Raw genomic sequence first — 21,044 nt, 5'->3', positions numbered from 1 at the left:
GCGCCGCCCGTGCCGCGCTTCCGGGGATGGGCGGTGCTCCGCGGCGCCTAGAAGGGTGCCCTGCAGGTAAAGGGGCTCCCCCTAGCGGTTGGGCGGGACGCGGCGCAGCCGGCGCCATGGCGGAGCTGGGCGCCCACCTCACGGCCGCCTCGGCCGGCGACGACCGGCCTTCCATCTTCGAGGCGGTGGCGCAGGACAGCCTGATGGCCGCCGTGAAACCCGCCCTGCAGCACCTGGTCAAGGTAAGGGAGGCGAGGCAGGCCGCAGGCTTGCGGTGAGGGGAGGAGGGGGCGGCGGCGGCCTTGTCCCCGCAGGCCTGGGGGCACCGCGCCGTGGGAGCGGGACAGGGGGGTGGGCAGTGTCCGGGAGGTGAATAGTCTGTGGGGAGACTGCGTCAGAGAGGGGTCCCGGAGAGGCTCTGTGCCGAGCCGTTCACCGTCAGGGTTCACCTCTGGCCGCACTCATGAGCGAACCTAAGTTTTGAGCCACCCAGCTCATGCTATGAACTAGAGGTGTCGTTTACAGCCGCTGTAATTTAGCGCGTTATTCCACTCCCTTCCGTTTTGTGCCGCTTTCCGTAGGTGCTCGCTGAGTCTAATCCTGACCGGTATGGCTTCCTCTGGCGCTGGTTTGATGAGATTTACGTCCTTCTGGATTTGCTGCTCCAGCAGCACTACCTGGCCAGGTGCAGCGCCTCCTTTTCTGAGAACTTCTATAGCTTAAAGAGGATACCCACCGGAGGCTGCGCACAGCCACCTCTGGCCGCTGCTGGCCTGCCAAAGAGGCAGCACTGGAAATCTCTCCTCTTGCTGGTTCTTGTTCCTTACTTGAAAGGAAAGCTAGAGAAACTGGTGTCCAGCCTGAGGGAAGAGGATGAGTACTCCATCCACCCTCCGTCGTCGTCCTGGAAACGCTTTTACAAAGCCTTTCTAGCTGCCTACCCTTTTGTAAACATGACCTGGGAGGGCTGGTTTCTTATCCAGCAACTGTGCTATATCCTCGGGAAAGCTCAGCATCATTCGCCCCTGCTGCGGCTGGCTGGCGTTCGCCTCGTCAGACTGACTGCGGAGGATATCCAGGCCCTGGAGAAGAAATCGGCTGGAGCCACCTCGAGTCAAACACACAGGTATGTCAGAACGTGGCTTAGCTGCTGCTTTCCAGAGGGCTCTGTGGGTGCGTTAATTTACAGGTGATGCTGCAAGTAAAACTGTTTTGTTCCCCAGAAATTCTTCAAGATGAAGTTTAGAGCTGGCAAAACATGCCCCAGAAGGGTATATTGTTAGTGTAAATAAGGAAACAAGTAGCAGGGATTAGCTTCACAAGATTTTGTGGTAATAAAATTGCAATGTGGTGGGGGTTGGCACTCCAGCCTTTATCCTCTTCATTTTTCACCTGTGCTTTTCTAGCAAAGCAAGTCAACTGCAACAATATTGCTAAAAGGCCTGAAACTTCGCTCTTTGATTTCTGTGAGCAGTAGCTAGTCTTGACCACGCTTAATGTCCTGTAAAATGACGATCCATGAGTGAAACGCTCTGTGGTCCAGGTCTCCTCAATCCAGACTTGTCCAGTTTAGACTTGTGAACAAAACAGGACTTGAAGCCTTGCTAAAATACAAAGAATCTGAGAGAAACATCCTAGCAGATGCCTCATTACAAACATGGCATATGTTGAACAACTTACCTAGCAGTAAGAAGCTGTATAAAGCAGTGACTTACTCCCCAAGTCCTTTTTGCCTTCGTTTGCAGGTGGACAAAAGTGCAGTAGCAATGATTTCTCCACATCTTCTCTCTTTTACAGCATCAAAACACAAGTGCAGTCAGCAGTGAGGAAAGCGTTGGGTGGCATTGCCTTCTCCCTGTCCACCGGGCTGTCCATCAGCGTGTTCTTCCTCCAGTTCCTGGACTGGTGGTACTCCTCAGAAAACCAAGAGACGATCAAATCTCTGACAGCGCTCCCAACTCCTCCACCCCCTGTGCACCTCGACCACGGGGCCGGCTCAGTCCTCTTACCCAAACTGAAGACCGTGTGCCCTCTGTGCCGCAAAATTCGTGTCAACGCCACTGCCCTGTCCACCTCCGGATTTGTGTTTTGCTACCGCTGCGCGTACAGTTATGTGAAAACTCACCAGTGCTGCCCGATCACAGGCTACGCCACAGAGCTGCAGCACCTTGTCAAACTGTACTCTCCTGAGAGCTGAAAGGCCTGCCCTGTGCTTTCAAAGAGAGACATCTCAGAGGCTAGCAGCTGGGTAGCAGTGAGCCTAAATTCACCCTTTCTTATGTCCCATGGAAGACTTTCCCCCGCTACAGCTCATTGGTGAGCTCTAAACCTCCTTTGACCTTGGAGGCACATCAGAGTTCTGCTGCCTTTGTGAATTCTGGTAAGGCTCTCCTCTTTATTTATCAGCTCTTCAGACATCCCATGACAGTTGCAGAGGGATCGGACAGCCAGAGTCTGTCAGCCGGCATAGAAATGCCTTCAAAGACCAACTGAAAGGGAAGAAATGCTGATTTGGATAAGAAGAATGCAGATGTGAGGATCAAAGAGCATCGCTGATAAAAGTCCTGCTTGAGGACGTGAGCCAGTGAATTAAAGAGGTAGGGAAAATTCTTTTAGACGAGTTATTCCTCCCTTAGCAGCTTCCCAGGCGCTCGTGCTGCCCAGGGCAAGCTGTGGTACCAGTCAAAGAGGTAGAGACAGGCTTAGGCCTCTCCTCTCATCATGCTGTTCACAGTCGCCATGCATTTTCAGGTGACTCACCTTTGAATTGAGAACATCACACCCCTAATTCCCATCCACAGTTCTTAATGAAGACTTTTGACTCTTTAAAGGAACAAGGGGTGATGTGTACAACAGCGATACAAGAGGGTGGTTACATTTTCTGCACAAGGGAGAAGGACGACAAACCAGATTAAAGCAGCAACTGTGCCAAATGATGGGGTTGTTTTTTGTTAAATAGGTATTTGAATCTGTTATTACCTGCTTTTATAAAGCAAAATTCTTTCTTGATTGACAACCTAACTTAAATCTTTTCTGGTTATTGGAAGAGGAGAGCTTGCTCCTCTGGGGGCATTATTTACATAAGGGAGACGAGACTAAAGCTGCTTTCATCTTTGCTGATAGTGATGATGGATATTAGATTCGTATTTTGTAGGCTGGGAATCTTTAATATCTGTGTTTAAGAATTACATTGCAATTATTCCAGTCCCAACCATGTAGCGCGTTCATATCCTAAGAAAGCATCCTTTCATTGAACCCAGGAGAAAAGAAAATGTGATGGAAGGGCTGGTTCTTGCTCGGCGCCTGATTTTTCACGATGGAAGGTTGTTTCCTGGCTCTGCTCTAGGGAGCAGCAGTTGGCTACTCCAGACATCACAGTGACTTTGCTTACAGAGTACGGAGAGCAAAGTTTGCTGCACAAAGTACGTGGTCTTTCCAGATTAAGAGATATGTTCTAACATTTAATCCACTGAACTGGTCATCTCACTTTCCCTCCACTTCAGCTCTGCTTCAGAAGATAAAAATCTCCAATATCCTCCCTCACTTGTAAGCAAGCTAGCAAGGTTATTGAATAATGTGGAAAAATACAGTAATTTCCAACCTCCCCAAGATGCTCTGGAAAAGACCTACTGTAACAAATGAGATTTATCCCCAGTGTTTGTCTTATCTCTATACAACTTCCAGAGCCTTCTACCTGTGCCACGATGGAATAATAATAAAACCTGTCTCATTTCTCCTTTTTCCAGGAGTTATGGGATCCAGAAAGACACCTCCCTTCCTTTAGAAAGCCAGTGAGAGCACACACATCTTATTGGGAAAGAAATCACATCAAGGTGTGATATTTTCTGAGCTTTCAGATCCCTTTTAACATAGCTGCGTTTGGGCTGGATATTAATTCACATCACTTGCTGTGTCAGTTGTGCTTTTTAAGCAGAGATCATAATCTCTGTGAAAAGCCAAGATGCTCCACCACTACCGTGTGGTCCTACAGTGACTTGGTTAGACAGACACGGGCCCAGTTGTCTTGACTTTAGTGCGACTGCTGATTCAAATAAGGGCTGAAGGACTTGACAGCTCAGTTTCAGGATAGGTTTCTTTTCCTTTTATCCTTCCAGACTTAGATTTGGCCAACTCCTCAGCAGCTCCGAGACCTGCACAGAACCCACACCTACACCTCACAGTTCTGAGCACCTGTAATTACTCCCTTGAATGTTAAATTGCTCTTTAATGCCTAGCTGACTAACAGGCATTAAGCCCACCATGGTGACAGGCTCAGCAGTTACCTGGCAGATTGTATTAGTGTTCCTGCAGGTGGATGCAGAATACCAGCTTGGATTTGACTGCTTCTAACCCTCCTGTCCTTAGCAGCCAAATATACACCTATTGATCAGGTTTATTGCTCAAAACCCAAAAGCTGCTAAAGCAATTAAGTTTATAGATTCACTTGCTTTAATCTGTTTAACTGTAATAGTGTTATTAAAGCCATGATGGTCTAAAGACAGACAAGATAAGATTTTTCAAGGAACACCAGCTTTATTAAACCAACCTTTGGATTTACATGACTAGAAGTCACAAATTAGTATGCATCATATGAATTCAGGATGGTTCGTTCTGTCGCTTAATATAATTACATCAACATTAACAGCAGCACTGAGTTGCCCAGTACATTACTGCCAAAACTTAACTTTGAGTCTTTCAAAAAAATGTTTTGTGAACCTAAGCCACATCGATGACTCATTTAGACACTCTTCAAAAAAAAAAAAAAAAAAATCAGTGCATTGGAAACTGAGTTGCTTTCCCTCCTTCCTTAACAGAAACCACATGGCTTCACCTGTGAAGAGAAAACCGCCATAACTGTACTGTTAGGTACATATTCCTTGTAGAAGCTTCCTTCTCCACAGGAAGAGAAAAATGCATGTAAAGGTGTCACCAAGAGCTGGAAGAGAATAAGAACTAGATTAGAAAATATCTCCATGTCTTTTCCTGAACTTGCTTGATTAGCCCAGCCTTTCCCTCCCAACCCCAGAATGGCTGCACTTCATCCCGAGCAGAGCACCAGAGCCAGGCCCGACACCACAACACACTTCCAAAAATACTTCTGCCTCCGTGCTGGCAATCATGAGATGAAAATACAGCTGAACCAACTGCTAATTAGATGTCTACACGACAGACAGCTCAAACTCCATTTTATGGAGCCAGCTCTGCATTTACAAACAGAGATGATACAGTGGCAGAGTATCTAGTTTCGTAAGCCATGTCGCACACAGGAGAAAAAACAAGAGACCTCTCTCACTGCAAGCTCAGTACTGAGCTCAGCTTTGCAGCAAGAAACACAAATCCAAACAAGTATTTGCACTACTCACTTTTCAAATCAAGGTTTTGCTTTTCTGCTGCTAAGAAAAAAAAATAAATTCTACAAATTCTTGAAATTTTTTTCAGTGTTTTTTAGAGTTCATCAAAAAATTTCAAGAAGCAGCAAAGTTGTTTACTCTACATGAGCTTAGCCTAAATAAGCTCAGAGAGAAGATTACGTGATCATGCCCTGGTCAGAGCAAAGACACAAAGTCTCGGCAATACCAGTTCAGAGTCTACTTCGCTCATCATTGCTTTGGGCAAATTTACTTCCATTCTATAAGGAGCTTGTTCCCAAATTGGGAACTAGAACAGAAAAGTTGGGTTGTTTTTTCCCCTGAGGAAAAAACAAACACGCACACCTCCCCACCCCCAGGAAACCCGGATTAACTTGGGTTCTGGGTTATTTTCAGGATCGCACGGCTTTCTACAGGACAGCGTGCAGTAAGTTAACACTGGCCCTTGGGAGATGAGGCAGCAGCGGCTCTTACAAGCCTGGGAAACTGAGCCCTGAGTTGCTGTTCGTACCTTCCTGTACCCACCTGTCACGCAGCAGCACGGAGGAGGTGGTACTTTGCACCATCACCACAGATGTAGTCTCTGCACAGAGAGCTTGTGTTCAGCTGTGCGCACAACAAAGCCGTGTTGTTAGAGTAACGCAGGCAAAAGCTTTCTGTTTCCCCTTCCCAAACACCATTAGCTAAGCCAACAAACCCCCTCTTTTTCCACCCTGCCACCCAAAAGAGAAGAGACTTCACACAGACGTTAATTAAAGCTTTGGCTGATCTGCGAGCATGCAACAGATAAAAGGAGTTGGTTTAAGTTTTACACTCATCCATTAATTAAGGACTTGGGTTTTTCTCCTTATTACCTCCTACAGTTACGGATAACAAGGGCGGGGGGTGACACGCCTGTTAGAACAAAGCTGGAGCAGACAGGTCACGAGTTGGGTTTCCAAGAAGGTCAAGGAGAGGCAGTACCAGGCAAAAACGAGAGGAAAAAACCTGCCGTATCTATAAATGTTGCCGAAGTCAGCAGCTCTCCAAGGGTGCAGAGGCCTATTTTAAGCTAACCCTCCCTCACCCTGCTTCCCATCTCCTTCTCTCCCACCCCAGCCTCCCGCACCCCACAGCCCCCCAGATATTCCCCCCCCGCTCTGCTCATCCCCTGCCCCTTCAGCCCCAGACGCCCTACTTCGGTCGGGTTCACCCCCCACTCAGCCTCCGCGGACCCGTCCCCCCGTATCCCGAGCCCTCAGCTGCTCTGGTCCCCTCCCAGGCCGTCCTAAGCCCCCCCGCACCCCCAGCCGCCATCACCCCGCCGCACTCCGGCTCCCGCGGGCCCAGCCACGCCGAGGCGGAGCTGCCCGCCTTTATCCCACCCCTCCACTGGCCAACAGCCAATGGCAGCGCGCGGCACTTCCGGCGAGGCCGGGCGGGCACCAATAGGAAGGCGCGTTAGCGGAGCTCGGGGCGGTGCGAGCGTTTCCCGCCTTGTAGGCGTCCTGAGCGGGTGGGAGGCCGCCATTACCTTTGCGGCAGCCGCAGCCGGAGCCGTTTTGCTTCCTCTCTTCCGCTTATCCGCTTCCGTTTACCTCAGCGGTACGGCTCGCCGAGCCGAGGCCGAAGGCTGTGGTAAGTCACTGCGTCAAGCGCTATCCGGTCCTGAGGGCCCTGCTCTCCCGGCTGCGTGTTGTGTGGCAACGGCTCCACGACAAGGGGCAGCGTGATGAGTGTGCTTTCACCGTGAAAACGGCTAAGGAAAAAAAAAAAAAGAAGAAATAAAACAAAACAAAAAAAAGTGGGAGAGATGGAAATATTCCAACAATTGAACTGAAGGTTCTTTGGAAGGAAAAGTATCATGATTTAATATATAAGTTAACATAAAACGCTTGCTTGTTTAAGGCCAGAAGGGTGAATTGATCCTGTTGGTTTGAAGCAGTAAGTCAGTTCCTCCTGACAGGCAGCAGTTTGGAAGGAATTCCTGTGTAACACCTGTGCCTGTTGGGAGATGGATTTCACGTGGTTTTGCTGGGGAGGGAGTTTATGACCCTGCCGGGGTCTTTCCATGTGAGATCCAGTGGAGGATCCAATCTGAAGGGCAAATTCAAAAAATAAAAGCTTTTTAACCCACTCGTGCACCTGTGGGTTTCATTCTGACTCTGTGCAGCCCACAGAGGAGAAATACGCAAGGAAGGCAGGAAACTCTTCAGTAACTGGTGGTGGGCACCGTGAAAAATTCAACTAGAAAAAACTGCTTTGTAATGGACAGATCCAAAATTGCAGGCTGGTTGAAAATAAACCATATTGTTTTCCACCACAGAATACCCTGTGGTTCATTTGATCTGGAAGAACATTCTGATAGCATCCTAGTGTGATTATAAAGCAGCAGTGACTTAACTGAATGTGGTTACAATAAGGAGACAGCATGGTACACAGCCAGAATAAATGTGCCTTTTAGCTTAAAAATTCTGCTTTTCTAACATCAGGAAGCTAGAGACACTGTTCCTATTTGTTTTTTTTTTTTTCTTCTTAATCAATGTACAATGAAAGAGTAGCCCCATGGTTGCTTTCATAACCCCCAAACTTCAACACTTAATTGTGCCATGCCTGTCATGTGAGGATCACTGATATTTAGTGTGATCAGAAATACTTTAATGCACTTGAATTCAGATGTAAAGCATTACTGAGTAAGATTACATTTACTATATTATTTTCTTCCTCTTGGGAACTAAAGGGTCTGTGGGGTTTTTTTTTTTTGTGTTGTCCATTAAATAATCTGTACTTGCATGTAAATATTTGTATTTTAAAAGTTTAATGTGATAACCAACTCGTGTGTTTGCTTCTCATTCTGCTTCTTCCATAAATGAGATTTTCAGCATTCCCTGTTGAGCCAAACCCTGTGCCCTGGTGTGAACCTCAGCTTAACCCATTGGTGCCACCTCCTCGTACAGCCTTTCATAGTGACTTTACATGCTCACTGGAGCAGCACTGGAGAGTTTGCAACTGGTGAAAATTCAGCCTGTGCTACCGATTACTTCAGCTTCCTGAGTATGATGCAAGGCTGCAAAAGTGGGAGATGCCTTAAATTTTCTGTTTGCTTAATAAAAGCAGAACAGTAATTCCACCTGGGACAAAGTAGTGAATTTATTAAGAGATCATCCACCATCCTCACACTTTGGTACACCACTTAAGGCTATTTAAAAATACCGTAAATTAACAAAAAAGCACACAGCTAAATAACCAACCTATTTTCTGACCCCAGGATAGAAGGCATTCACCCCTCCCTGTTCCACCACTGCGAGAAATTCCAGAACTACCAGGAGCTGTAGATGTAGAACCAGATTTCAGCACAGTTGAGTTTCCTTCCAACAGGCCCCTGGCACACATTCTAACACAGACTGTTACAGCTGGGCCTTGAAGCTTTCATCATTATCAGCTGAATGGGGTCAAATAAAGGATTTACACCATCTGGGAATTACTCAAGATGGACACTTTCCAAATTTCTGAGGCAAACATTCCCCTTTTCTTCATACAGTTTCTGATCCTCCAAAGTTGTCCCCAAACTATTCCATGCTTTGACAATGGCACTAGATTTTCCTCATTGGTTGCACTTTTCCGCATTTTTCAGTTGCTTTTTTTCCCCACATTCAGCCTTTTTTGGTGCTTTTCACTTCCTCATGCCTTAGAGAGAGGTTTGATCAGCCCATAATCCATGCACCTTGTGAGGCAATCACGTGCTACATTAATGATGTGCTGCTTCTTGGGGTCATCTTCTTGCTTGCCGATGTACGTCAGAATCTCTAGGAGCTCCGTCTCCACCAGCCTCTTTGCTAGCTCTTTGTCGGCACTGATTAAGTTGAAAACAATGACCAGTCCTCGGTGCTGCACTTCCATGTTATCATGCAAGCAAAGCCTCTGCAGGATTTCGAGCCACTGGGTGGTCTTCAAGGGAGAGAGAGATTGTTAGTATTGATCAGAAGAATACCTCAACCAAGACTGCAAGTTTGGCAAGGCATTCCTCAGCAAAAGGAAATGCAGGGACCCACCTCTTCAGTACTCATGTCAGGTATGATTATTTGATCCCTTAACTAAGGAAACCCGACTCCAAACTTTCGAATCCAACTTTTGTTATGCTAAAGTCAGAAGCTTTCGTGGCACTAGCACCACATTAAACACATTTCATGTTTAGACTGCTACATAATCTCTGTGCAAAGAATCTGATCAGAGTACAAGATGATCACAGCTGAGATGACCAGAAGCAGACCACCCACTCCCCACACTGATTTTCCTGAGCCCCTCCTTTGGCTTGATTAATCATTTTTATTCTAACAAGCCTCAGTGTCCAAATCAGCGTGTGTGCAACACAACAGGGTTCACGAGTTCTCAGCCGCAGCTCTTCACAGATATTCAGCTATGCAGGGTCTGAGTTCTCAGGACCTACAGATCTGCCCAGGGAATGGAGATGTTTTGGGATCTGTGAAGCTCAACAGTTCAAGCTCTTCTCGTTTCTGAGTGAAACAAAGCTTGGATTACGTTATTTATTAAAATTTTTAAGGTTCTGTAGAATAATATTCTGCATTCCTAACCTTGCTTGACAGTTAGCATCCTGGACTTAGCTTGAGGAATGGCTATATATAAATGTTTCAGTTCTGAGATGACGTCTAGTATAAAGGCAGGCTGGTTTACTTTGTGCAGAGATGGACTAGGAGCATGCACACCCAGGTCTCAGCTTCACCACTGAGTTCCTCGCTGTCAGACTGGCGGACTACATCTTCCTTTTGAGAGGCATTTAATGACTGAGCCAGGCCCCCTCAAGGGTATGTCTACACTGCCAATAACCAGACTTATGGTCTTACCACTTCAGTCATCTTAGAGCAGAGTTTCTTTTGGGCTGCTGTAAGCATGGCCAGGGCTCCTGCCGCTGCAACCTGGACTTTCTCATCATCCTCACCACACAGTAACACCACCAACTTCAGCCGGTCATTTCCATCAGCCACAAACCGCTCTTGAACCTAAAAAAAAAAAAAAAAAAAAAGTGATATCCATAGACAACATATTTAGGAATGCCTCATTTCAGGGGCTCACAAACTGGTGCATGCAGTCAAGTCTGAGACGCCCAGCGAGTTACCTCCTTGTTGACCACCAGGTTGCACATGCACTCTGTGGCTGCCTGTCGGAGTTGGTCATGGTTCTCAAACATATAGTTTTCAATATCTGGTAGGGCCCTCTCTTTTACTATCTTCATCCTGTGTTGAAGAGCAGTCAAATAAAATACATCACGGGACAAGCAATAACCAACTTCTATAATTGTAGATGGGGAAGGCCTTGAAACAAATCTGCCCACAGCACTGGAGCTCATGAAGTGTGGTTTATGCCCTATCTAATGCAGCTTAGGTTCATGCCTTTCCTCTTCCTAGAGAAAGATGTCCCACTCTCCTCTTCCTAGCTAATCTTATTAATCTTTTAGTTCTGAGACCTCTGTAACTCTGCCAAAGGTAGCTCAAACTGACCATTCTCCATAGTCCTACACAAAAAGTGTTGAACTGAAATTCACATTCACTCCTGAGGAAGAAGGTCAACAAGCAGTTAAACTCACCGAAGTTTGTCACTTCTTCCTGCAAAGTTAGTGAGACCTAACAGAGCCTCGTAATTCTGGAGGCCATCTCTCTCTGTGTTCAGCAGGCTGACAAGAGGCCTCACCACCTCGTACACCTAAGAAGAGAAGGGATGTCATTGCTTTTCCAGTTCTCAGATCTTGGCAATTTTCATTTGCTAAAGGAATTATCTATTTATTTATTTATTTATTTTAAGCTTACCCTCTCCCCTGGGAATGCCATGTCTGGATTGGAGATTGCAGCAATTTTCGCCAGAGCATGAGAAGCCTTTATCTTGCCAACTTCTGTGCCTTCCACAGCCAGAGGTATCAGGGCCTAGTGAGACACAGAAAAGAATTTGATGCCTCTGAGAAGATTTACAAGATTGCTTTAATACACTAAAATAATTTAAAAATATCTGTTGAAGAAATGAGTCTGGACTGTAGCCCACAGTGATGTCTTGCTTTTGTCCTCAAACAGGCACCACACCAGAGCTTGTGGCTCACACTAATTTGTTTCAAGAGGATTCTTTTATTGGAAACTTGCAGAGATAGGACTGGAACATCAGTTGGGGCCCAGGGGCTACCAAAACACCTCATGCTTTTCTGTCACCTTCCCTCACTGCAGACACGTTGTAGGCTCCGAACAGACATTCACCACGCATTAGGTTGGGTTGCAAACATAAAAGTAATCACCTTTCCACCGCCTTGAGCGACAATGGTCCCACGGTCCTTGGGGTCTTCACACAAGGCAAGAAACACCCTGCAGAAGCACAGCATCGCTTAGTGAAACAGCCACACGGGAAGGCAATAACCCACACCCCTCATGGAAGGGGGCTAAGGTTTTGCAGGGGTGCCAGATCCACCAGGTAGCTTCCAGATGTTTAACCCAGTGCCCATGGCATTCTAGGAGGAAGCAATGAATGGCACAGTAAGAAGTTTCCAGGCCGGTAAGATGAACTCTATTCCAGCCAAAACCAGTACAGAGGACTAGAAATTCAAAATGCATCCTAGCACAGAAGCCCCTGTAAGCCAACTTCAAGGTCAGAACATAGATTTTTATGACATTGCTTAAGGGAAACTTTGGGTTTAAATTGTTTCTCCACTTCCATTTCATTTAATGCCTGTAGGCGGAATGCACCACCCCACAAAGCAAGGAGCCAGCCCAGATGGCCGTCTCGGTGGCACACGGGCTGGCCAGCACTCCTGACTCCCACAGCAGCTATGAGGGCACCTGGCGATGAGCTCCTTGCTCTGGTCTGTCAGTATGGCACTGTCTGCCTTCACCATGCAGGCCAAGGCGGAGACGACGCCGGCTTTCAGCAACCGCTTCACCCGCTTCACCACGAAATCCTTCTTGTCCTGAGGGGGGAGCATTGGAAAGGGATTAGCCCCTTCGCTGCTGCCATCCTGCTGGCTACAGCCAAGCCCGGATGGACAGCAAAGCAATTTCAGCCTCAGAGACAGGAGACCTGAGGTCTGTGACAACAGATAACACCAAAAAAAGTCTTAAGATCCAAGCCAACTCCCCAGCTGTAGACAGCCTACCTTTGGATGCTCCTCAGGCACGTGCTGCTTGGAGAATTTTGCCAGTTGCACCAGCTCTGGGACCAGCTCCTTGGTATCATAGCTGTTGGTACAGTTCACCAGCGCAGAAGCCACAGAATACAAGATAGTCTTGTCGCTTGTCTGCACAGGAAAATAAAAGCTTATGTGAGGGCAAGGAGGACACGGCAAGGAAACAGGTCCCTTTGGACTGCTATCGTGGTGGTTTGCACTAGCTGAAGCGTTGTTGGGCTTATCCCCGGCTTTATAGCCCAGGGTGGGGAAAACTCAAAGTTTTTACGGTCAAACAAGCTGTTTGATGTCAGATGCTGTCAGCATCTTGATGCCTTTGGTTTTTATGAGCTGCTGACAGTAAAGGTCAGAGCAACCTTCCTCAGCCTTGGGAGAAGAGCAGAATGACGACAACCTTAAGGTGTCTCTGTGGCACAGGCAAAACTGACTTTTTGCTAAACTAAAGGTGAGGGGTTGGGGCCTCAGCTCCTCCTGCCTGGGAAGAAAGTGTTGGGGTGGGACAGCTTGATGGTATCAGAGGAATGAAGGAACAAAGTAAGGAGATAGACCTTGGCTAATTCAAACATAGCTTGTAGGGCTAGCTGATCTTCAACAAAGTCATCTTTCACATCTGCATCGAAAGTCAGATATGCCAGCCCTTCCACAGCCCATTTCCTGGTGCGGGCATCAATGCTGGTGTTGCACAGCCATCTGGAAGAGAGAAAAACATCCACATTGCTATCTTGGGAGCCAGGACTAATTTCTCTGGGAGAAGATGGAGGAAAAATAGACAGAGACAGTTTCAGGCCAAAGCATGGACTCAGGTTCTGCTGCAGCTCCTAAGGACTGGATGTCTGGTGTCTCACATGGGAAGCGAGGGAGAAGGCTTATCTGGATAGTGAGGCAGGAGGAACATAGGGTTGCTCGAGGCACAGAAGAACTCCAGGTCCCACTGCAGTGGCTCTGTGCGCACTGTCAGCTGCCAGGCAGCAACAGTAAATGAAGGCAGCGTGTGGGCAGGATCTCTGGGGAAAGGAGCATGTTGTGTTTTGCAAAGTATGGAACAACAGAAGAAAAAAAAAAAAAAAATAGTAAAAATCACTCACTTTCGGCACTGCTTGGCTAACTTCTCAGTGGACCCTTCAGCAAACTGCCGCAGTCCATAATCTGTACCTCCTGCTGAACCCAGCTTGCAGAGACCCTGAGCAGCATGAAGAGGATACATCAGTGAGAAAGGTTCATTAATCCTCTAGCGTTGCTGCCCCAATTCAGCCTAATCCCATATCTAAAGTTTCAAGTCAGGTCTAACAGAAAGGAAGCATCCTAGGACCCAGTAGATCATTCAGCTTGTAGCACAGCAAAGTGAGGTTTTGTGCTCTCACTGGATGTCTTTAATGGAAGATTAATCGGTTTTGCCTTCAAAGTTACCAGTAATCCATGTGCTCTCCTGGTCTGCCATCTCCCCCTTCTTTGCAGGGGAAAGCACCATAAACCATTCCCCAGCTGAGGTGAGCAAATCCAACACGTTCCCAGGACCTCCCCCTTTCCCAAGTCCGGGGTTAAACTGGTGAGCCTGCCAGGGGCTGCCATCCTTACCACCAGGGCTCGGATTTTGATCTTTTCATTCTTGGTCTTCTTGTAGATCTCCTTCAGGAGCGCCACCCCGTTGGAGATGATGAAGGTGGCCCGGCTCAGCTTGGTGGAGGCATGGATGAGGGCTTCCACAGCCACCAGCTGGTCAATCTCCCTCTCCGACCCACACAGGGCAACCATCATCTCCATGACTCCCTTCATGCCAAGCAGCTTGTTGCCTAAGTCAAAGGGCCCTTGCAGAACTCCAGACACCATCTGGATGGCATGGAGTGTCTTATCCATGTCCTGTGGGTCAATTTTGCTCCTGCATGGGATAGAGAGAGTCAGCACGTGGAACAGTTGTTGCTTACAGTTCTCATTTACTCAGGCAGGGAATGTCCTCTCTCAGATTGGGAACTGAGCTCCACTGCTGAAATACAGAATCACAGAATCGTTTAGGCTGGAAAAGACCTTTAAGATCATCAAGTCCAACCGTTAACCTAGCACTGCCAAGTCCATATACAGGTATCTGGGGGGCAGCTGAGCCCAGATTCATGCTGTGATCCAGCAGGTAGGAGTACAATCTGAGGATCCCAGTTGAAGGATCCAGCAGGACCTCAAGCAAATCATTATCTCCCAGGGCCTCAATTTGGCATCTAAGTGGATGGCAAGTGCCTCATGTCATTCTGAAGACCTCCTGCTCCTGAGCCTCTGGGCCAGCTCAGCCCCAGTAAGCCAGCCCTGACTCACTTGATGTACTCCTCGCAGATCACCCGGTAGTTGTCACGCTCCGGGTCACAGCGCAGGTCATCGTAGAGTTTATTTAGGAGGACGGAGGCAGTCAGCTGGGTGTTCTCTGTCAGCGGCAGGCAGTCAGGCATCTCAGGAATCTGGCCCGCCACTTTCAGTATCTTTTTTAAGCCTGGAAACAATGGAGTGGTACGGCTGTTAGAGGGGAGAGGGTCTGTACAAAACGCAAGATACTATTTGTTGGTTTCTTGCAGTGAAATAGCCAGCTTGGAGGGTTTCCAATTACTTTGCAGCCTAATCACATGAGCCTTAAACAAAGAAGGCACTCATATTTACTGGGGAGGAGCTTCTGCTGGTGAGATTACAGGTTTGCAGCATCAGGCTTTTATCCAACTGTCAGAGCAAGATAAGCAAAACTGTGCATTTGGTCCCTGGCTGGATCAGTTATTTTTGTCAGGAGGCGTTAAATCTACTGACCTCTGAGGCTGGAGGCTTTGACTGAGGAAAAGTCAGTGACTTTCAAGTCATTCTGGATGTCTTAACCCCTCCATTTGCTAAAGCATTATTAAATAACATAAATTAAGACAGACATGTATGCACTGGAATTAGCAAAAAAAAAAAAAAAACCAAAACAACACTGCCTCACAACAGTGTTCCTCACCCACTTCCAGTTTAAAAATTACCAGTTTCAGGATCCAGCAAGCTCATCTCATCTGAGCTAGACAGTTTATCCAAGTCAAATCCTTCTAACATTAGCAAATATATTGAAATAAACTAACCAGAGAAGTTAAATCAGTCCTTTAGAAACAAAATCTTGCTCTTGTACAGGTTTTTTTTCCTCTTAATCATAAATCTATTTCCTGCTAATAAGTTAAACTTTGCTCCAAGATTGCATGCACCAAAAAAAGCCAGAGAGGATTCATTTGACAGAGAGGATCAGTTCTACAGGCATTCAGGCAAGAATACACAGCTCCACATCTCCCAAACCAGAACAGAGAGGGAGGGGAAGGACTCACCATTGTCAATGACAAAGATGGTCCTGCTGTTGTCATGGTCTTTCAGGTCCTTCCTCGGTATATTCTTGTTGAGGAGGTTGAGAGCTCGGTCTCGTCCCTGCCCAGATACTTTCTTACTGACCAGCATATCCAGCAAGCGCATTGTGATCATCCTCAAATCTTTTTTAGTATCTACACAGAAGCAAGACAGTAGCAGCCAGTTACAAGAAATTATCTTCTTGTAGGTGAACCCAGTGAAAACCATTCAAAGCCATTGCGTGGCTGGAACGTAGGTAAGTTAACACCATGAGAATATGAGCTGTGTGCAGGTTGTTATCCTGGACAGCTGAAGGGTAAAATCCCCACTTCACCAAAGAACAAGGAATCAAAGAGATCCCAGGAGCAGAGCCCTCCCTGCTCACCCTGCTTCTCTTCCAGCAAGACCGAAGGACCACCAGGTCATGCACCCTTACCTAGCACTACAGCCTCCTCCTTCCCGTGATGCTCCTCTTTCCCCTGGCCCAGCAAGCAGTCGGTGATGGCCTGCAGGAGGTTGCAGACAGCCAGGGAGATTTCTTCATTGTCCACAGACATCCACATACAGATGTTGTCGATGCCCAGGTAGTGGAGAATGGCAGTGGCCTGGCCCCAGAAAGGAGAGAGCAGGGCAGCTGTTAGCAAAGGGTACGAGCCTTTCCTTCCTGCATGATTTAGAAAGGTCAGGCTCAGCTTGTATAAAGAAAGTATTTTCCTGGATGAATCTCAAGTCAGTACGACGCAGAGTTTTGCTTTTCATCCTTATTTTCATTTGTAATAAGACAACTAAAAATCTAGAGTTGCCAGTAATGCAACAGACTCTTTTCAACAAGGATGTTGAGATGAGCATGGCTGTGTTTGGAAGAAGCCCTCATGCAAGGTTGTTAACAAAGAGCCTGTTCAGTGCACGAACCCCATCCTGTCTGTGAGCAAACACGGTGTCGTCACGCAGCCTGTCCCCGTGGTGGCACATCCGTAACTCAGGGGAGGCATGCTCAGAAACACACTGACCTGGCAGGCTTTGCAGAACGGCCTTTATGCGTATGACAAACAGTTAATGTTTCAGAAAAAGAAAACAGGTCTGCACTGCAGTGGATTTTTATCTAGTAGATTTTATTTTTGTTGTGTCATAGCTCCCCCCACTCCTTTGTGCCGTTACGCTGATGTGCATATTCATTTTGTACATGTTCATCTCCTGCTGCCAACCACATAACACAGAGAAGGCTTCTCATGAGATGTTTTACACTATTAACAACGGTCCTGGTGTACAGTACAGTATGAGCTGGCTCAGTGTAAGTTTTACTTCACCAGCACTTGTGAAGGCACCATAGGGAACAGGTTCAGCTTTGACCCCGCAGATCAGGAGCACAGTAACAGGGCCAGTTAACAGCCTGTGTTAACCCCGCTTGCATAATTATTTGTATTTCCCACCTCCTCCCCCAGAATTTAAAATTTCATTTGTAGGATTTCATTTTTTTCCTCCAAGAACCAGAAGGAAGAGAAGAAATCCCCACTGCTCACAAACATGGTGAACTATTGCCATTTTCCGCTTGCCAAGGTACAAGACAATAGCAGTGAAAGTCTCGAGCACCCTGTTACTCACCCGAGCCTTATGTCCCGTGCACATGCCCGAAAGCGTCCTCACGGCTGCCAGGATCAGCTCAGCATTTTTGGTTTCTATCAGCTGCAGCAGCAAGTTGACCCCGTTGTTCTGGAAAATCCTCTCAGCACCTGCTTCTTCCCGCCCCAGGACTATGAGGTTGTTGGCAGCCTGGGTGGGAAACAGAGGCACCAGGGGTCAGTGGCACAGCCCTGCTAGCAGACTCTGGAACACCTCTGTGCAGCTCTGGGATCTGCTGGTGGGAGCTGGGAGGTGGCCGTCTCCCGACGGACGGATGCAGTGGACCAGCTCTGACTCTCACCAGGCAGTTTCTCCAGGCGCATCTGGGAATGGGCTTCGCTCTGCCCAAGAAAAGCAAGTCACTTCTTGGAAGGAAACATTAGGAAGGTGGCAGAGATGGGCTTGAGCAGAAGTCCAGAATCCCAGCTTTGGAATTTTGAGAGGTTAGTCCACCTTCCCACAGCGCAAGGGTCGGTGCAGCCTCTGGCACTAAATAACAGCAATTTATCCTGTCAAGTCCAGGACAGTTCTCACCTTTTCTCGCTTTTCTTTCTCGCTGTTCTCATCCAGCAGGATTTCAAACATCTTCTGCACCCTCAAGTCCGTGGAGAACTGAATGCGTAGCTGTGCCAGAGAGAGAGCATGGAGCGTCAGAGGGAGAAAAATCAAGAAGTAGTTTTCCTTTATCCCTTCAAGGACACCACAGACCCCCAGGCCAGCGGCAATTTAAGCTGAATAAGAAAATACATTGCTTCTCACCAATTAGCATCTATTACCCATCTCATGCTCATGGGCATGGGCAGAGCCAGCCCTAAACCATAATTTCTGAGACTTGATGGTATCTAGCAATGCAGGGACTTCTTCACAGCACGCCTGCAAAGGTAACTAAGTTAATGTGGCAACTGCCAGAGCCAGTCCAAAGCTGGTCCAGTTCCTTGCCAGGACCTTACCAAGACATTCAGGACCAGGCCAGCCTCAGGAGCGAGCTGCCACACTTTTCAATTTAACCATTCAATCTGATCCTCAGATTTACATGCACCAAGCATGAACTTCCAGTTAATAGAGCCTACATTGTTACGAGTTTCCAGTATGGCCAATGATCCATCAGTGTAACGCTGAGCAAGGACTTCCCACAGCAGATCTGTGAGCCTGGGGCTGCTTCCCCAGCATTTACCTTCTCCTGGATGTCGGCCCCCAGTCGCCTCAGGGTCTCCTGGAAGTTTTTGTTGCGGGGTTCGATGGTGGCACATTTCTGAGCATCTTTGAACGCTTGGTCCAATTTCCCCAGTTTTTCCAGAGCTTGGCTGCGCCGGTACAAAGCTTTGATATCCGAAGCATTGATGTCAATAGCTGGGAAAATGATCCAAAACACCAGGCGTCAGAGTTTGCTTCTTGGAAACCCTCTGTGTAAACTGTGATTTGCTTTATGGTGACTACAGCTCCTTGAGAGACAATTAATGTTTTGAGTGACTCGGTACCTGATTAGCACCGATCGCACCAACACACCGAATTGGTGCATCTTCTTTTGAACCTCTTCCATTAAATCCCTTGTGGCCTCAGCACTTGGGTGTTAGTGGACATCAAGGAATAAGACCACCGTGCGCTAAAAACGGATGTGAGAGCAATACCCCAGAAACACAGCTCTCTGTTCTCAAACCAGCCCTCTCCTTACCTCTAGACGCATCCGAGGCTGCCTTGGCGTATTCTTCCTGTTAAACCAGAGGGGAGGAGTGATTCGTTAGCAGTGGAATAGCAGGGCACATCCCCATTGCTAATGCACACTGCGACCTCTCTGTTCCCACTTCCTAACAGGACACCCCAGTGAAACCAGTAAGCAGCCTACAGAAGGAAAGATGGGGGCTTCGGTACATTTTAATCACTGATGGGGGGAAAGAAGAAAATGTCTGTGATGCAGGTGAGACAACATGCGCCGATGATGATGCAGTGGCAGACGGCGGGCAGTGATGGAAGAGGGGACACTCACAACAGTCTACCTGCAGCTCATTCTGGGTTGGTGTCACTTCTGGATTAGAGAAAATTCAGGAACACGCAAGCAATCTGCTAAAATCTCACAGCAGGGAGCTGAGAAAATTTTGGTAGAGATACTAGTAACTTCTCATTTTGCTAAATATCTACGTCTGCTTCTCTTGAGCTGGGACAGACAGCAGGAGTGATGCCGCTGCACCCCAACCCGAGGCTCACAGAGCTCTCCTGTAAGCGTGGAGCGGGCTGGCTGCCAAAAGCTTTTGCTTCAAAGTGATTAAGCAGGACCACCTCTGAGCTGAACCAGCACCATCAGCCCAGGGCTGAAGCAGGAACGGAGCTTTACAGCTCCAGGACAAGCCCAGAACAAATAATTTCAGACCACTTTGCAAACACCCTATTCAATACATGGACAAAGCACACAGTCCACAGCTGGCGAACCCCCTCGAGCACTGCCCAGGCAAGCCGGGAGCTTTTCTCACCTTTTTAAGGAAACACGCTGCCCTGTTCCTGTACAGCACTGCCTGCAGCGCCTTGTCCTTGTTGAGCTTTATGGCTTGAGTGTAGCTCTGAACGGCTTTCTCGTAGTCGCTGGCCTGAAAATACTTATTGCCCTCCTCTTTCAGCTGGATGGGATCCTCCATCTGGAGAGCTTCAAGAAAAAAAAATATCAATTTGTGTCCCATTTTCAGCTGCTTGTGTCACCAGGGTCACCTGCCTACTCCACCAAGCTGAGCTTCACCATGAGACCAACGTATAACTAACACACACATGAATAAAAGCAGCTTACCAGGCTGAAGAGTTTGGAAAATGAAGACCTAATTTGCTTCTCAAGGCTGTGGCTTCTCAGAAGCTTCTCCCACGGCTGTAGATCCTTAGGAGTCAATTAATAAAAGAAAGAAAATAGAAAAAAACAAGACTTGAAGAAGTTCGCAAGCACCACAGAGGGTCTGTGTGGCTCAGGAAAGAGCTTGCCTCCCACTCCAAGTTTGGGCAGGGCCTGGCAGCTCCTGCTGCCTGTCAGCGTCACCTGTCACCGCAGCCTGTCCCCCTCCTCGTCCCCCCCATGCTATATAGCGCCTGGGGAGGGCTGCGAGCCAGGGCCCCCGGCAGCTGGCCCAGCTCAGGGGGGCACCCGCATGGAAGCGGGCAGCACCTCTCTGCAGAGAGAGGGGATCCTCTCCCACTCACCGAGACAAATCCCAGCTTCCCTCCACCTGCAGAGCTGCACGGGGTGTGGGGAGCAGGAACAGGGGGGTTTCATGCCAAAAAAAGCTCACAGCTGGGATGGCCAACCCCCATCACGGTGCTCAGACCCTTCTGCCTTTCTATTTAGGGAAACACAAGACAGCTGAGCCTTGGGGACAAGCAGTCCTGTGCCAGCAGCTGCGGCAGCGCCCAGCACCTTCCAGAACGCCCTGGGAGGGAAAGCTGACGTGCACCCAGCGTTGCCTCCTACTCACAGGACCTTTGGGAGCACACCCCACCCATGTCCGGCACTGCCACCTCCCCTTGTTTGGCAGCCCACCAGCACAGACTGACACGGATGTCTGTACCAGCGCTTACTGGTCGCAGGTCTCAAT

General features: G+C 48.0%; 2 protein-coding genes and 1 non-coding gene across 6 annotated transcripts; 1 reads left to right on the top strand and 2 right to left on the bottom strand.

Moving 5' to 3' along the window:
* Positions 1 to 31: 31 nt before the first annotated feature.
* On the top strand, positions 32 to 4,946 carry PEX12 (peroxisomal biogenesis factor 12). Of its 4 annotated transcripts, none has more exons than XR_015260592.1 (4): positions 32 to 242; positions 582 to 1,126; positions 1,798 to 2,597; positions 4,815 to 4,946. XR_015260592.1 is itself a non-coding variant. In XM_086762790.1 (3 exons), the coding sequence occupies exons 1-3, from the start codon at positions 117 to 119 to the stop codon at positions 2,195 to 2,197; spliced, it is 1,071 nt and encodes a 356-aa protein (XP_086618916.1). In that variant the 5' UTR covers positions 32 to 116; the 3' UTR covers positions 2,198 to 2,936. The 4 variants fall into 4 exon arrangements, 1 of the variants encoding a protein (XP_086618916.1); XR_015260590.1 differs by lacking the exon at positions 4,815 to 4,946 and having other exon boundaries at positions 1,798 to 2,316; positions 2,407 to 2,936; XR_015260591.1 differs by lacking the exon at positions 4,815 to 4,946 and adding an exon at positions 2,752 to 2,936.
* On the bottom strand, positions 4,514 to 21,024 carry UNC45B (unc-45 myosin chaperone B). Its single transcript, XM_086762788.1, has 22 exons — positions 20,252 to 21,024; positions 19,944 to 20,113; positions 19,151 to 19,187; positions 18,653 to 18,828; positions 18,013 to 18,102; positions 17,461 to 17,628; positions 16,295 to 16,463; positions 15,843 to 16,013; positions 14,827 to 14,998; positions 14,101 to 14,401; positions 13,611 to 13,705; positions 13,074 to 13,215; positions 12,496 to 12,636; positions 12,182 to 12,309; positions 11,644 to 11,710; positions 11,171 to 11,284; positions 10,951 to 11,066; positions 10,483 to 10,600; positions 10,211 to 10,366; positions 6,883 to 9,296; positions 5,895 to 5,975; positions 4,514 to 4,936 (listed from the first exon to the last, which is right to left on the bottom strand). The coding sequence occupies exons 2-20, from the start codon at positions 20,103 to 20,105 to the stop codon at positions 9,030 to 9,032; spliced, it is 2,790 nt and encodes a 929-aa protein (XP_086618914.1). The 5' UTR covers positions 20,106 to 20,113; positions 20,252 to 21,024; the 3' UTR covers positions 4,514 to 4,936; positions 5,895 to 5,975; positions 6,883 to 9,029.
* On the bottom strand, positions 5,512 to 5,609 carry LOC147598362 (Z30 small nucleolar RNA). The gene has a single exon (XR_015260684.1). It is a non-coding gene; the product is annotated as a Z30 small nucleolar RNA (small nucleolar RNA).
* Positions 21,025 to 21,044: the final 20 nt, after the last annotated feature.

This window comes from Chlamydotis macqueenii, chromosome 19 (genome assembly GCF_036417535.1).
Source record: "Chlamydotis macqueenii isolate bChlMac1 chromosome 19, bChlMac1.mat, whole genome shotgun sequence".
Classification (NCBI taxonomy): Eukaryota; Metazoa; Chordata; class Aves; order Otidiformes; family Otididae; genus Chlamydotis; species Chlamydotis macqueenii.
This window is presented reverse-complemented; position numbering and strand designations above follow the sequence as displayed.